General features: G+C 37.8%; 1 protein-coding gene across 1 annotated transcript in view; it reads right to left on the reverse strand.

Annotated features, from left to right (window-relative positions):
• Positions 1-4,619: 4,619 nt before the first annotated feature.
• The window catches only part of LOC122810670 (nodal homolog), a 42,313-nt gene continuing 28,938 nt past the window's right edge, over positions 4,620-17,994 (reverse strand). Inside the window, exons 2-3 of the mRNA XM_044082239.1 lie at positions 5,042-5,859; positions 4,620-4,772 (exon numbers count right to left, since the gene is read on the reverse strand). Of these exons, the coding sequence (XP_043938174.1) occupies positions 4,620-4,772; positions 5,042-5,859 (971 nt within the window). The remainder of the gene's footprint in view (positions 4,773-5,041; positions 5,860-17,994) is intronic.

Below are 17,994 nucleotides of genomic sequence, written 5' to 3' on the forward strand. Positions count from 1 at the left end.
GAGATTTGTCAGTGTTTTAATCCAAATATTTAAGATGGCCATTCTTAGCATTCACCACTCTTTCTATTAAAATATTTCCTCACACTATCCTGTGCTATCATCCACTCTTCAAATCATATTCTAAACTTGTTACACATCTCTTCCTTTGGGTTATACTACTCTGCCTTCTTGAGCTTTATTGCTTCCCCCAGAATATTTCAAAGTCTCTGTCATCTGCTTCCTGTTTACAGTTGGCTATAAATTAAGTTTTAATAATCCTCTTTTTGTGGCTTCTGATGAATACCCTACAAATTACATTGATCTCTGAACCTTGTCCATCTTATTTTTCTTTTCAGAGATGAGTTCTCTAGATGTTTACTTAGTACTTCATATAGAATATCATCAGATGTTTTAATGACACACAATACTCCCTCTCTTTCTATTGACTGCACCTTTTTCTCTATGCTGTGTCCATCAGGCCTCCTTACTACTTCCTTACATCATATGCTTTCTTTCAGATGATCTGATATGATTACCTCACCTTTTGTCCCTTTCTACATATGTTGTTGTTGCTACCTGTCCATCAGTAGAACTCTTTTTCCATTTTTGTCCCCCAAGTATAGTACTTTGAATGATTGTTTTGTGAAAAAAAAGCTGCCATGTTCCTGTCCATTTGTTTTCCAGGTTTTTGAGTGTAGTCTCTTCTCTTTCCTTCTGCCTTATTTTTCTTCCACACCAATGTGATGTAACTTTACATTATAAATGACGTGAACCAGTGCTAAATCCTGTGGTACCTGACTAGTTATGCTTGCGCCTAAACCTTTCATGTACTTACTATAGTTTTCTGTGTAAAGCCGTCTATATAACTCAACACACAATTTTCAGACCCAGTCCAGTGCTGTCTGACATTGTGATCACTAGACTTTATTGCATTACTTTGTTAAATGTCTTAATGAAATCTATAAATCTATAGCCACTCAGTTGACTATTACTTTGGCCAGCCAATCAAATACCTCTGTTAGCTTCTTCCAACATGATCTTCCATTAATGAATCCATGTTATCTTGATTTATGTGCCTTTTCAAATATGCCACATTTTTTGCTCAGAATGGATTCCATAACTTTCTGTGTGTGAGATAAAATGGGCCGTTACATAGATTCTTGCTTTTAACCTGCTACTACTCTTGTGAGTCACATGTCCTACTCCAGATTATATCTACTTACCTCACTGCCATGGTTTATTAATAACGTTAATTAAAAGTGTTGATAGCCCCCCCCCCAGTTTTCCTAGAATTATGTTATGCTTCACATCTTGCTTTATTCTGCTATCCACTTAAGTTTCAAGTGTTTTCTAAAATGAGAAGCATCGACCCTTGATGTAGTGCACTCATTTTGGCTAAATTTGGTATATCACCATCCCTCACTTTAGTAACACAAACCAAAAGTATGTGTTCTGTAGATCTGCTTTTTCACTCTGCCTTCTACACAATTAATCCTGACAATTCCTAGTTGTGTTTTCCTGCCTAATAAACCAGTAAGATGCATTCTGACTTTCTGATCCTCCATTTGGGTCATTAGGATTATGACTGCCTTCCATGGCTTTATCTATTTTATTTTGGTTACCACTTCTGCCTGTTCTCTGACTCCTTTATACTTTCTAAATACTATACATTTATCTTGTGCTGCCAGTTGTTTTAATTAATATAGTGAGACTTTATTTTGTTTTTATGTGTTTTGTTTACTTTATGCAAAAGGTTGTTATCCCTGTGGCAGAAGTTTGATAGTTGTTCACTGCTGTTCTTCCACAATTTGGATATTTGCTATAGTTTTTCTAAAGTACTTGCCTGTGTTGTGTTCAGACCATCTCCTCCATTTTGCTTTGATTCTCTGTCTGACTTTACTGTGAGCTGCAAAGCATTGTAACCACCAGGTTTACTTTTGTACTGTTACAGGCCCCTGTGCACAACAATTCACATGGGCCTCACCAGCCAGACTACAAAACCGCATGTGCTGCTTTCTTCCTTAATGTTAACTAATGCTAACTGTACATATTCTCTGATAGTCATGTGCCGATCAATAGCAATGAATGTGAAGCACTACTACATAATGATTATACTTCTGACAGCCACCTGCAGATTAAAATGGTTAATAATTGTGAAGATGCTATCACCATGCCAGCATGCATGACATTCTCCATATTGCCATTTAATGCAGGTATCATCTTACAGCCACATTCACATTAATATGGTTATTAATTGTGAAGATTGTATTACCATCAAGTCATGTGCCACTTTCTTCTCCATGCCAAATGCACATACCACATAACAGGCATCTGCAGACTAATATGATTAATAACCACAAAGACACTAAAGCCATATCAATGATGTGTGCCACCTTCCATATTCATGCTAAATACCCATTTCCTCTGGCAGTCAATTCAAATTAATATGGTTACTTACTGTAAGGCTTACCATCATGCTAGCTAGCCACATGTGGTTTCTTCCCTACTTGTACTCAATGTATGTCATTTTATTGTATATGCGTTGTTGTCAGAGTCGACTATATGTTGTTTTGTACTTAACTTTATTTATTCTGTCTGTGTACAAAACTAAATTGCTGATTTCTGAAGTGACTTTTACATGTTTCGTATGTGATAGATGCATTAATACATATTCCAAAGACATGCGTCTGGAGCGTTTCTCCCCAGGCCTCTTCTGAAAATGTGTTCTGCCCCAGTCTGACTTTCCCGGTAAACAAATGTTATGTAAATAAATAAATGAATACAAATAAATAAATATATGTTGAGTTGCCATCATATAAAAGCTATGCTGAGTAACATTACATCTGCAATTATAAATTTATTTATAGAAATAGAGACATAGCTGCCAAAAAAGATCAACAATCCATTTTGTCTGCCTTTATTTTTTGTAATACCTGGATCCACTTATTCTTCTGGTGTACTAATCTCATTCATCATGGCCTCAGTCCCTGTCCTCCTTTTTGCTCAAGGATACTCAGACTCACTTTTTTTACTTTCACTGTCAGAGTGGTCAGCTTTGTCCACTCAAGTATTAGCCAATGAACTACTACTAGAGCATGCTCTGTGGTTTGCCACTTGAAAAAAATGTAACTTCAAGAGTTTTAATAATAGTGTCTTGCATCTATCATTTTAAATGTATCTGAGAAGTATTTTGCATTCAAAACAGATGAAAATCCAACATTATCAGAATCAATAAAGTAAAGAAATAATAATAATTGCAAAGTGATAACAGTGCTTATATTTTACAGTGGATCCTTCTCTACTCCTGCAAATACTGAAAGCCTCACATAAAGGTCAAAGACAACATTCTTATGGCTTACTTACTTTTGGACTGTTCACCTATAAACCAGTATAATCATTGACAATACTAACTTCTAATGGAGTTGTGATATGACATAAAGTGACATCTTCCTCATCGCATGGTGACAGATACACTGAAACATCAACAGACTAACAAAATACACATAGAAAGACAGAGACTGATATGGACACAACTGTGTACATGTAGATTAACTCTCATTATTACATTTAATGTGCATATGAACTGAACTTATGCAGAGACTGATTTATATCTTCAGCAAAAAGAAATGCATGCATATATAGAGCTGTTCTGTATGAATAATGGTCACTGTTTGATAGCTAGCATTCTCAGCATTCTCATTCACTTAGTATTGTATTCTAAAATAATACTACATTTATAGAATACTGTAATTTAGATATATTGCATTTTATCTTGGTAGTTGGGTTAAAGTAAACTGTATTCATAACACTAAGGCATAGCTTGTGCTGCTACAGAAATGTACCTGAGCCTCATGAGATTTTCATGTTTTCATTTATTGAACAAGCTTATATCAAGCTAGCTTTTATTTTAGCTGTGCCTGAAACTGTGAAAATACATTACAAATAAACACAAAACTATAGCATGCATACTCAGTGCAATAAATTAAATATATTTTTTCAGAGTTTATGTACAAAAATAAAGATATTTATATTTTCTTAGCACAGTTATATACATAATTTACAAAGTTATGCAGACTACATTAATCTGCACATAAAATAAGCATCAGTTTATTCTATAGGTATTATTTCTGAAACCCACTCTCTTATCCAGCTTTCTGATAGTGCAAACTGTGCAGGGCCACATAAGGGCCACAAGAGCCTTTTACTAACAATTCTCTTTCATTTATATTAGTATGACTTCTGTAGCCTATGTAATAATTTAGATAACTTATTGATGATATATCAAGCCAACCAGTAATTATTTATGATGTATCAAGCCAACAAGTAATGAACAGAAAGGAGGGAAGAGGTTACTGCAGATACATGTCCATTTCATATCCTTCTCTTCAGCTGTCATTCTACTTATGGACCCTGTGCTAGTCTGGGGCCCTGTGAAAGGCATACACTGTGCCCTTGGCCAGTTTAGAGCCACCGGGGAGGGCATACCTTATACTATACCCTTATGCTGATAAACCAGCTTTTAACTGTCTTAGCTTTCTCTCAATTCAGCTTCTGAGCTTATCTGCTTTTGGCTTCTGTTTAGTCCTTCATAAGGGCTATAGTGGTTGTTTTCTGGGCGAGAAAAGTTCTGTCGTGCATTTTTAGTGGCATCCACACTCTTCCACAATCATATCTTCATGATGCCGAAGGATTACTTCTCCATTTTCGTAATATAACATGGAAAGAGGACTGAGTTTAATTGGTGCACAAGATGGACAGGGTACCCGGCTGGGATGGTATAGTTGCAACAAGCTCTGTATGGAAAAACATAAAGAGAGAGAGACAAGACTGTGAGATGGTATTACTTTGACCTACAACCTTCTGTTTTACTGAACTTCAGCACTACCCCCCCCCCCCAATCTTATTTTTTTCTGCCACAACAAAAATTGCTGGAAGAGTTGAAGAGTTTATTTACCTTAACCATTTTCTGTGTAAACATAGAAATTAATTAAAAAAAGAAGGCTTTACATTTGTTAAGTTAATTAAAGTAAAGGTCCATACATATGAAGAGAAGCTATTTTACCTGCATATATGCATGGTTGGTTGGCTTAAAGGTTTCATCCACTGGAGATGGGCAATCACCTTCACATCTGTAAGCATTGTACCTTTTAGGGTACACAATCCACCCTCCCCAACCAATCTGGTCAAAGTCCACATACATGTCCACTTTCCTGCAAAGAGGCTTGGTACCTTGTGCTGGCCTGTCAGTTTTGCTGGCCATCCTCACTCGCTCTCGTCCTTTCTTGTTTCTGCGTTGCCTGCGGCCTCCAATGCCTATGGAGTAATCCTCTCTGCTAATATGTATGGACTCTTCCACAGTTTTCATAAGTGTAGGAAAGCCAGCCGGAGAGCTCAAGGTCTTTCTTTTAGAAAAGACCACCATCAAAACTCTGTCAATTGTGTGATAAACTGGGCCTTTCTTATTGTTCTCTTCAGCTGTTGGGCCCAGTTCTAGTACATCTGTCAATCCAAAAGGATGCCCATAATAAGGGCCTACCATAATATCATCCCTCTTGGTATTAGACAGATGATGACTTCCACCTTGGAACCTTGAGCTTGGGTCCAGCCAATACTTCATCATTGATGTGACATTGAACACTTTCCACGAGGATGCAGTGGATGATGGTGTGGCAGTAAACATGCCCAGCAAGAGTCTCTCTTGGCAGATGTTTTGCTGTTGACATTTGAATTCGCGACGGTGGTAGATCCTGATTGTCACATTTTTGGAGTCAGCAAATTGAGATAACTGAATGCGCAACTCTGCCAGTTTAATTTCTTCATCAGTTGAAATGGAAGACATATCAAATGTGACACTCCAGAAATCACCATCTTGTTTGCAACCTAGAATTAATGAAATAGATATAAATTTAGGCAAATTCTGGAAACCTTGCAAACTAATACAGGTTGTTATAACTGTGGTTTGATGGGTTCATACCAGCTTATCACATCTCACATTCCTGACTTGATAATTGTGGAACAAAATTTGATGACATGTCAGCTTCCTAATGTCTTAACACATTTATAATGCATTTGACCATGGTATTGCATTAACCACGCTACTTGAAAATATGTGGGTATTACAATTTTTATTTTATTAATTATTAGTGATTTTGTAAGGAAGAAAGTCCACATTCACCCTCATTAGTGTGGGACTTCTGCTCCCTCCCCACCATCACCTAAATCATTACTCCCACTTTGCTGTCATGTAGCCTCTGTTGTTGGGAAACTATATAATCAGAGCAGTACAAGTTTATATTAAGTTTACAGCATCTATAAAATATGATGATAGCAAATGTCCAGTTGTTGCATTTGTTTGACAGAAACGTATAACAGAAACAAAATGCACATTATCAAATACTTATAGTACTCTCTGAGGTGGGATAATATAGAAATTAAAATAGGTAGCCAAGTCTAAGTAGTAATTCATACATCAGAATTATGTTGACTATAAATGGCAGATTAAAATATTCTGGCTGAGATGTGCCAGAAGTGTAATAATATAAATGATGTGTAAGAACAGACCTTTGATTATGGATAGTGTATACAGGTCACCTATAACTATTGCGGTGTTAATTAACGAATTATGGATGAATTATTAATATTTAGTTTTAATAGTCCTGCACTGATAGCTGATTAAAGTACACCAAAGAGAGACCAGAACAACAATGAACATGAACTCTGAGCTCAGGTTGTGGCTAAAAGGTCAGTTAATTAGCCCACCTACCCAATTAACAAATAGTAATAAATAAAGGTAAGTCAAGGAAAGACAGACAGGATGAAAGAACAGGTGAACAGACAGGATGAAAGAACAGGTGAACAGACAGGATGAAAGAACAGGTGAACAGTACGAACATAGCTGAACTCATCGGAAAATGTACAAAAGGTGAGGTGGTCTTCAGTAGAATATCATTGGATGCTCATGCTTGAAGATATGCTATTGAAATATCCTTCCTCTTGTGGGTACAGACCACAGTGTCATTAGCAGAGCAGGTATTACTAAAACAATGAAACCTATATACAAGTAAAAAACATACTTGAAAAAAATTAAACAAGATCTGAGGAGATGGGAATGGAAGCATGGAGTGGAGACATTTAATCTTGACATGGCTTATTCAGTGTTTCAAAAGAGATTAGACTGATGGATGAGCACTGTGAAAATGAAAAGAGTTAGTACAACCCCAGTTCCTACAGTCCCCACAGTGGGATGAAATACTTACTATGACCCAGAAGAGCCAGGTTCCATTAGTGGCTCAAGCACTAGAAGAGCCAGGCAAGGAGGGTGGATCCTGGGGTAAGAGAAGTGGCTCTGTCTAGCTGCTTGGGTGTAACCTCTGTGGAGCAGTTGGCATGACTTCCATGGAGGATGGGTTTGTTAAGCATATGCTGCCACTGTAAAAGTCCACTGGCTGGGGAAGTCAGCATGTAGAGACATGTTTCTCACAGCACCCAGCATTGAGTGGAGATACAAACAGCCACCACAGGGAGGCAGGGAGGAGTTGGACCAAAGGTGGGAGGGTAGGCCACTCTGCCAAACCTGAAAGCTGTCCCACTCCTTGCCACCCAGTTTTTGTGATGGGGGAGCAAATGGGCCAATTAAGCAACATGGGCGGAAATGAATGCGTTACAGGATTCTCACCTAGACCTGGAATACTTTGCCTGTTCCCTGGGTAAAACTAATGGGTCAGTTAGTTAAAGATAGTGAAGCCATCAGATGGGTATAATAGAAGACCAAAAAAGTTAGTACATGTATAATAAAAAAAAAAATAACTAAAGGTGTAACAAGGGAAAAAAAAATAGAGGATGCTTAAGAGAAGCAAATGTATAGGGGATACAATAAAATTCAATACTGTATCAAAAATGTGAAAAGAATGTAAATAAATGAGTAACAGGTAAAAGAAAACAAAGTAAACCCACAATACTAAAAACAATATGAAGTGTGGCAGAGATGCATTACGGAGACAAGGACAAACAATACTAAAGACAATATGAAGTGTGGTAGAGATGCATTATGGAGACAAGGACAAACAATACTAAAGACAATATGAAGTGTGGCAGAGATGCATTACGGAGACAAGGACAAACAATACTAAAGACAATATGAAGTGTGGTAGAGCTGCATTATGGAGACAAGGACAAACAATACTAAAGACAATATGAAGTGTGGTAGAGATGCATTATGGAGACAAGGACAAACAATACTAAAGACAATATGAAGTGTGGTAGAGATGCATTATGGAGACAAGGACAAACAATACTAAAGACAATATGAAGTGTGGTAGAGATGCATTATGGAGACAAGGACAAACAATACTAAAGACAATATGAAGTGTGGTAGAGATGCATTATGGAGACAAGGACAAAATACTAAAGACAATATGAAGTGTGGTAGAGATGCATTATGGAGACAAGGGCAAACAATACTAAAGACAATATGAAGTGTGGTAGAGCTGCATTATGGAGACAAGGACAAACAATACTAAAGACAATATGAAGTGTGGTAGAGATGCATTATGGAGACAAGGACAAACAATGCTAAAGACAATATGAAGTGTGGTAGAGATGCATTATGGAGACAAGGACGCACGCTGGTGCTAGAAATAGAAGTGGAATGAGTGAGCAGCTGTTCACAAATGAATATTCTTGGCTGTACGTTGAAGTGATCCTAGATGAAGGGGGCATTCTGGTTGGAGAAAATAATCTTGTTCCTATTGTATAGAATGGAAATGTAATAGTTAACATTTGGGGAATCTTAGTGACTGTAAGGCACTGGCCATGCTATAATACCAAATATTCTGATTTCACAGTTAAAAGATGTATTAGCCTTGACGCTGTCCTGCATGTTAGATAGGAGTATTAAAGAATGTTACATTACAGAAGAAAGATAAAGAACTATAATTCTTTCAGGTTATAAAAATAATGGTTATAAAGAGAAAGCTGATAACTCCAGGCCTATTAATTGGACTAGCACAGTCTGTTATATAATGGAGAAAATAATGGCTTCTACATGGTTATGGAAGAAGACCAATCACAGACTAGAGACAGAATGCATGTAACAAAGGCGTATCCAGAGAAACTAACGGTTTGTGTTTTGGGAATGCACTAGGAAGGGGTATAGATGTGAAGAAGCAAGGAGGCATAACATTGTTAAAGAATCCAGTAGAGTGTTTGTTATTGTAGACCATAAAATCTTGCTGCGTAAACTAAGGAAAGTTGGAAAGGATCGTTCCTTAGCACCTTTACACTTGATGATGTTTAAGTGACATATATTCTAATTAGATTTGAAGGGCGAAGATGGTGTCTGAGTTCCAGAAAAAAAAGGAGTGCCACCAGCATCATTTGCTCTTATCCATTTACATTATTGGAAACCAGTTCTTGTTTCATTTGGAGTACAACCCGTGTATGTGGTGTAATGGCAGCAACAACTATAGTATTAAAATCTGATTATATAAACGTGCAAGGCAGTAAACTGATGTAATACATTCATAGGACTAAGAAGGGGTCCTGAAGGAGGATGTGGTATATAAAGATTTAGAATATGGATGGATAACGAACTGACATTAGAGTGTCATATTAAATGTATTTAATCGGAATCAGAATCACATTTATTGGCCAAGTATGCACGCATACAAGGAATTTGACTCCGGTTTCAGTGATTCTCAAAGTATGAATTGCATAAATGACATGCATGCAACTATTAAGAACAAGACAAATGACATACATGCAACTATTAAGAACAAGACAAAAAAGTAAATAAACATATACATATACATACAAGGTGCAAAGTGCAACTCAATGCAAGAAATACTGAAACAAACTTTGAAAGAAACAAGATAAAGTATTTTAGCAAATTTGGTTAAGTTTATATCCAGCACAACACCTAGTATAATGCTATATCTATAAAACAGTTTAGTTAGGCAAGTATTTATTTTTTTAAACAAAAATCATCTTTATTGAATTAGCAATTATGACATAGAAAATCCTACATTTATATAAATAAAAACAAGCACTTTTGATATATTTTCAGTTGCAAACATTATACACCACATATGATCTTCTATACAGTCATTGTCAATCAAACATTGAATAATTCATTCAATTCCTGCCTTCCCTTAAACCTCATTCCTCCTCCAAAACATTAGTCTGCATGTATTGTTCCCACAATTCCCATTTTTTCTATGTAATTTACTCCTGCCCTTTTCTAAATATCCCACTTCCAGTTCTTTTATCTCTGTTACTATATTCACTACTTCTAATATGGTTGTGGCAGCCACCAGAATTAAACTCAGCAAGGCCCTACTATGTCTAGGCAATTTGCTCACCCAGTATTTGACAGAGTAGTCTAAATGGGATTTTGAAAAAGTCTGAAAACTCATTACACTCCCAAAATATATGTTCCCAATTACGTCTTTCTGCAAAGATCCTAAATCTTCTAGACTTTGTTGCATATTAGGGAGTAATACATATATCCTCCCATTGCTTCTTTGTGAATTGCTTATCCAGTCTCTCTACCTCATCCTTCCTAACTAACTCTAATTGGTTCTTATAGTTATCATGCAATATTCTATATGTGCTACTAGTTAGACAAGTATTTCAATATAAAAACCTCGTGTACATAGTAGAAGCTTCATGAATATTTTATTGTTTAATTAATTGGTTTGAACAACACCCTGTTGTTAATTGTTGAAGCTATTTAATGACTGTGTGATGTGTATGCTGCTACAGTCTGAGGAAGCCATTCTGGTGAAAGCGCTTACTACTGCATGCAATAAAGAAGGTTTTTTATCGTTTTGGACGTTGTGGACTGCTTTCTGGTTTTGCTTTTTACTTGCCATTGCTGCTTAGTACTACATGCTGGTGTCTGCAGAGGAATGCAGTATTTTTGTGACTTTGCGAACAAGCAGTGTTGAGTTTTACAGGCCCTCACGTTCCTGTACACGAGGTTTTTATTTTTATGCTACATGTTTTAACAGGAACGTGGTCTCTCTGTGCTAGCCTTTTATTCTTGATTTGGTTTATTAAGTATTTCAATATGGTAATAGGTGTGACACCCCAGAACAATGTATTCAGAAGAAGATAAAGTGACTTCAAAGGCAACTAATTAGATACATGTGGGAATGAGCAAAATATTGAAATATAGATGGTTATTAGGACTTCTTTACTTCCTAAAATATAGGAGGCCTAAACATCCCCATAAAAACTTAAAATGTAAAAAGCCATGGGCATTTAGAAGCCACTTTGTTGAAATACTGTTAAGTCTTTAAGGGGTCATATATATCTGTATCTATATCTATATCTATATCTATATCTATATCTATATCTATATCTGGGTGCACTTCACATTCTTGAAATACTGAAATCTTGAATATCAGTATCTCGAGATGTAAATAACAAAAGCTCAGTTGCGCGAAATTCCACATAACTGAATCCGGAAATGTTGAATCAGTAGTTGTGATGGTTCACTGTGTTAATGGATAGCTGGAGATTCAGGTAAGTGTTTATATGTTAAGGGTTTTGGGTAGGGATTTTAGTGTATGTTAGTGTGTTGGAAAGTTGTAGGTGTAGCTTACGGTATGTAGGTAAGAGTGCGAGTGTAAGTGTTGAGAATGGTGGTGTTTGTACGTATGTGATGTGTGTTTGTGCAAGGGGAATGAAGAATGTGTAGTGATGGGTTTAGTGTACTGGTCTGTTTAGTGCGACCTCGGAGTTAGAATATATAAGTAGTGGGGGTGTGGGGCGCAGCCCCCCCCACATGTGGGGTGCAGGGGGGCTTGCCCCCCTGCTTATGTGTAGGGTAGGTTTGTGTATTTGTTTTGTTGTGTTTGTGTGTGTTTTGTTTGTTTGTTGTAGTGTGGGAGGAAGGTGTATGTGTGTTTGTGTGGTGGGGGGTTTATTTAAAAGTCGCAATTTTGAATTTCGCACTTTTGGGGTTTCAGTATTTTGAATTTTCGGCTTTATAGTCTCGAGATACTGAAATTCGAGATTTCAGTATTTTGAGATTATGAAGTGAATCTCAATATCTATATCTATATATATATCTATCCCTTGGGCCTCCACTATAGGAGGTTCAAGGCATTACACAGTAAGGATTCTAGCTTGCAAGTGATTTCAAAGACAACTAACTAGCTACATGTGTTTTTATAATGAGTCAAAGTCCTGGGACTCCTGTGCTATCAGTTTTGCACTTAGTTCTTCATGCTTTAATGACTATAACTTTAATTAAATGCCAGTGACGCCTCCAGGCATTCTTCTAGAATAATCCTAGGGATGTCTCTAGGCATCTAATATTGCCTGTTCATATTTACTTCAATCATTCTAAATGTATACTCCCTGCAACCATCATCTCAACAATATGTCACTTTAAAGCTTACATGGGGTAACACTGTATTGATTCTTGACCTCTGTCTTGTGCAGCTAAAGAAATATTAACTTTTGTTCATATACTATTCACTCATGTTCTCATAACTTTCATATGTTCCTAAATATCTCAACAACCAAACAACAAAGATAGAGCTGGTTAGCCTCAAATGAAAGCTCTTAGTGGGAAGAGTAAAATGTATCTGACAATATGCATGCAGTTTACATGATTAGTTAGGCATTGTCGTTTGTTTACCAAACATTAAAAAATGCTATTTACTTTGTTTATTGTGACTTAAAATTTCAGTTAAGACCCAGAATCTAATGAATGATAGCCCTGTAAGGATTAGTTTGTGCTGAAAAGTTTGACATTCATGCTTCTTTACTAACACGCTTCTAGAGATATGGATAGTTGTTTCAACTGTAAGGTGAGGATATCACTTGATTTTGCCAAAGCTCTGGATGAAATATTTAGAAACTGGACTACAAACTTCCAGAGCTCCAGTGGAAGGAATGAACTCATATTATTTGTGCAGCTAGTATCTTACTGTATACTTGTCTCACAGATTAATGCAAGTGCAGTAGTGTTGTGTTGAATGGCTATCTTTGTTTCTTTAGATTGTCTGTTATCGCAAGATCCCTACTGTATTAACAAATGTGTTCATTTATTACTCAGTTGACCTTATGCTTCTTTTTACTTTGTTTATACGGTGCCAGCCAAGAAATCTGTTCTGTCAGGTTTTATTTGGCATATAGCTTAAAAATATAAATATGCCACATACCTCTCAACTGTACAGATTTTTGCAGAATGTCCAGATTTTTGCCTCATATTTGTGGTCTACGTTTCATACAGTTGTAGTTTTCTGGCAAATCATTAAAGATTAAAGTCAGAAAATAATGACAAACATTTGAGTTTCAGACTTCATACCCTTCAGACAATTCCTACTAATGCAAAACCTGTCATTCTATCAGCTTTCTAAGTTTGTAAGAGCAATATTTAAAAATTGCCCCTATTTTGGGGCCTTTGTTCAGCCCCCCCCTTTTTTTTTATGGCTTTGTCCAGATTTCTTGTTCTAACAGGCTGAGAGGTATGAAATATGCTTGTTTACAGAAACAATATAAAAAATAAAGATGATTAGCCTTTTTAAAGTAACCTGAAATCTGTTTACAATGTGTGGTTTGTACTCAGTCTACTAGTCCAGATGCAGAGTCTGTTACTGCTGCCAGGAACATGGGTTAGAGGAAAAAAGTATAATTACCAGATAGTCAGCGAAGGCCGACAGACCTGGGCCAAGCACCCTAGAGGGTTAGCCAAGAAAGACAGAAAGAGACAAAACAAGGAAGTCAGCCAAGGATAGCAGGACTGAGTATCCCAAAAGGTCAGTCTAGGTGATAGTAATGAACATACCAAAAATCAACCATTGTGGATGGTTCACGCATCCTAAACAATCAGCCAAAGTTAGGAGAATCGATCATTTCAAACACTCAGACATGGATGAAAGGATCAGATATTCCCAAAAGTCAGCAAAGATGAACAGGATCAATTATCCTCGAATGTCAGCCAGGGTTGGTTGGATAAAGCACCTCACAAGTTCAGCCATAAATTGCAGGGCTGCACATTCCTCTGAGCTAGTTTGATTAAACAAGTCTAAGTATCTCATTGAGTCAGAGCTGATAAGATGGAGTTTTCCACACAGTCACCCACTGCTGGTAGGATTTAGTGCAAATATCTCAGCAAGTCAACCAGGACTGTCAGTGCTGACCATCCTAGGAAATCAGAAGGAGTTGGCAGGATTGGTCATCCTAGCAATTCAGCTCAAACTAGCATAGTCATGCAAACAAAAGAGTCAGCTAAGGCTAGAAGGAGAAGGATTAAGCATCCTAGAGAGTCATTTGGGCTGTCAGGACAGGTCCATCCATGGCTGAGTGTGTGTAACATAATAGAGAATCTGCCAAGGCTAGCAGAGTGAGAATTTTGGAGACTTATCTAAGACTAGCAAAAATGGATGCTTCAGAGAGTCAGTCAATGATGACATGACTGAGTGTCCCAGAGCTTCAGTCTAGAATGGTAGGACTTGGTATTTCAGATTATTAGCCAGGGTTCAAGAATCACAGAGACTCAGCCATGGCTAGTAGGCTCAAGGAATCATGTGAGTCAACAACGTTTGGCAGGAATGACCATTAAAGAGAATCAGTCAGGAATTGAAAATTGGGACGGCAGGATCAAACACCCCAAACAGCCAGCCAAGGCTGTCAGAATCAAACATTCCAGACAGTTAACCAAGGCTAGGAAACTCTAGCATCCCACAGAGTTAGTGAGTGCTGGCAGCAGTAAGTGTCCCAGAAGGTCAGCCCTATATGGCACGATTAAGCATTTTAGAGAGTTAGCCATAGTTTATAGGATCAGACATCCCAGCAAGTTAGCAAGGCATGGAATGGTTGGACATCCTAAAGAGTATACCAGAGTGGTATGATTTAGGACCCCATAATTCAGCTAGAGCTTGTGCGACTGACCTTCTCTGAGAGACACTCAAAGCTGACAAAACTCAGTGACCCAACAATTCAGCCACATCTGGTAGGATAAAGCATCCTAAAGAATTGGGCAAGATGGCCAGGCCCAAAGACCAAACAGATTTTGGAAAAAAAGACAAGAATGAATGCCCAGAAATTCTGCCAGTGCTGGCAAGATTGAGCATCTCAAAAAGTGAGGTATGGCAGGCAAGATAAAGGATCCCAGAGAGTCACTCAAGGCTTAGCAGGATTAGGCATACTAAACAGTAAGTCAAGGCTAACAATACTGAGCATTTCAGAAGCACCAAGTACCCCAAAAAAGTCAGCAAGGGTGGGATCATCAAACATCCTAAAACAGTCAACCAGGGTGGCAGCAGCAAGCACCCTAAAACAGTCAGCCTGGGGGGGGGGGGCAGCACTAACTATTCCAAAATGGTCAGCCAGGGCTGACCAACTAAAGCATCCAGGAGAGTCAGCATGGCTCACCCCAGAAATTCAGCAAGGTTTGGCAGGATCAAGCATCACAATGCATTTTAGATTTAAGGAATAGGAGGGGAGATATAGGGTTAGGGATCAATTCAGAATTTAGGTTTTAGAATGCAGATTAGAGTTTTGGGTTTGGGGACTTTAGGATTAGGGTTATGGAGGAAGACTGGAGGTTTAGGGTAAGGGAGTGAGGACTATGGTTGGGCCTGGGTGGAGTTTTAGAATTAGGGTTTAGGTTCCAGAATGGCTATACATCTTTATATAGTCAGGTGTTAGGAGGGCTATGTAGAAATGGGAAATCAGGCTAGTGAGAGTTTGAGCACTTGCTTTTTAAAGAAAGTAGCAGCGAGCAGATGTGTGGCAAGCTACTAGCACCTGAACGCCTGTAGCAGAAACGCGAAACCACTACATTAACAATAATATGAGGCGGTGCAGGAAGCATCAGGAAAATATGAGATTACTGGAATAATTAGTGACGTATGTGCTGCTAGGGAAGATACTAACAGGAGATCAAAAGTACATCAGTAGAGCAACATTTACATTATCAACATGGATGAGACAAAAGGTAACAAGATACATGAAAAATAGTAACCGTTAACAGTGTACACAGTCTAGGGAGAACGATACCTGATCTTAAAGCTTTGTTGGAAGTATAAACCATAATACTGTGGCACAAACAGAAATGTGATCTGAACCAAAGTAGAGACGAACCACCAGCACAATGAGAACAATGCCTATGAAAGAGAAATGCCAGAACAGACAATATTTACAATTGGCAAGGAGTATAAGCCAATAAAAGTGGAGTTGTGTAGCCTTATGTAGAAGGGAAGATGTTAAAACAATATAATGAGCAAGCAAACATGAAAGAATGCAGGCATTAGATGCAACACTGGAGACTGGTAATGGCATCAGTCCACACTTACATTATATACAGAAAACTTCCACATGATGAGGCAAAAACATAAGAAAATGGTAGTCTATGTCCTTGGGATGACAGAGAAAGACAGTGAGTGTTACTGATGGGAAACTACTTCAATATGCCAGACATTAATTGAACAACCTTGGCTCTAGATGATTGTCACTGTTGAAGTGACACCCTGACTCCATGTGCAAAAATGGGAAAAGGGGTTGAGGATGGATGGACTATTAACACTCTTAATAGCCTGCAAAAGGCAGGCCTCAGATATCAGCCCATACACAAAAAAAAGCCATTTGGATTTGTTTTTTTTCTGAAATGCAGAAGGAAATAGGATCTTAGATCTGAAAATGATCATCTACTTAGGGGTTATTAGACAAGACAGTACATAAAAAGCTGAGCTACAGTCATTGCCAAACAAAAATAAGAGCTCTAGATTTCGAAAGAGCAAGCTGTGATAAAATACGACTCACTGCCTCATGAAAGCTCTTAAGCTAACTTAAGGAAGCCTAGGTGAACAATAAAACTAAATAAAACTTTCTTTGCAGAAGGAGCAGACCTTTGAAACAAATATGCAGGTACAAAAGAAACAAAAGGCCTTTGGGATTCTTGGATAAGGTGGAATCCAATATTAAGGAAGTCATATAGTGAATTTGAAATGTTTAGGAACTCGGAAAAGATGCACCAATACCAATTAAAATAAAATAAAGCAGCAACTACAGTCAGAAAAGCAAAGGCCTAAATGGAAAAGGATAGGCAATTTCAGTCAAGAAAGGAATAATGTATTTTATAAATGTATAACTGAGCAAAGAAAGAAAAAGAAAACCAAGGGGTAACTTAGAAAAGATCCCAGGGCACCTGCAGAAAAAGATGCTGCAAAAGCAAGGCTGTTATATAAACACTTCTTAACGTTCAGAGGAACAAATAGGAAGCTTCTTATATCCCACCAGTTGAAGTTGCCAGGAAAAATGGAGTTCATTCTAGTATCTTGACAGAGGGAATACTGGTGAAGGAACTTCTATAGAGATATGCACACATGACCATAGTGTCTTATGTGATTTTTATTTATTTTATTTTATGTTAACTAGGTTGCTAGTAGGTGAATCCACGGTGGTGCAGCGATAGCGTTGTCGCGTCACAGCAAGAGATTTTCCCGTTCATTTCTCGGCTGGAGCGCCTTCTGTGTCGAGTCTGCATGTCCTCCCCGTGGTCAAGTGGCGTTCGAAAGACATGTGTGAATGGGCGTGCCTTCATTGAAGGTTGGGCATCGAGCTGGCATCTCGGCACCATAAAAATCTACTGCCAATCATTAGCGGGCTGGAAGTTCCGCTGTGGCGACCCCTAACTGGGAAAAACCAAAAGAAGAACAACAGGTTGCTAGTAGGAGGATTAGATATAGATGTGGATGGTGAAAAAATAAATGCAAATACAGAGGTTACTGGATGGCACATGTTGAATGGAGGCAACATAGCAAACTTCAAGACACAGACTGACCTACAGAAGACACAGACTAACCTACAGAAGAAACAAGGGTAGAGTGAAAAGAAGAAAAGAAAGACCAAAAGAGTCACCAGGCAAATAAAGTAAAAGCGATATAAGATAAAAAAAGAGATATCTGGACACAACTAGTAATTTCAGACAGCACTAAAAGACCATGTATAAGTGATACCCATCTCATAATTCTAAAACAGAACATGTTTGTGTAAGTA

Source organism: Protopterus annectens, chromosome 9.part0 (assembly GCF_019279795.1).
Source record: "Protopterus annectens isolate FY-2018-M chromosome 9.part0, PAN1.0, whole genome shotgun sequence".
Lineage (NCBI taxonomy): Eukaryota > Metazoa > Chordata > Ceratodontiformes > Protopteridae > Protopterus > Protopterus annectens.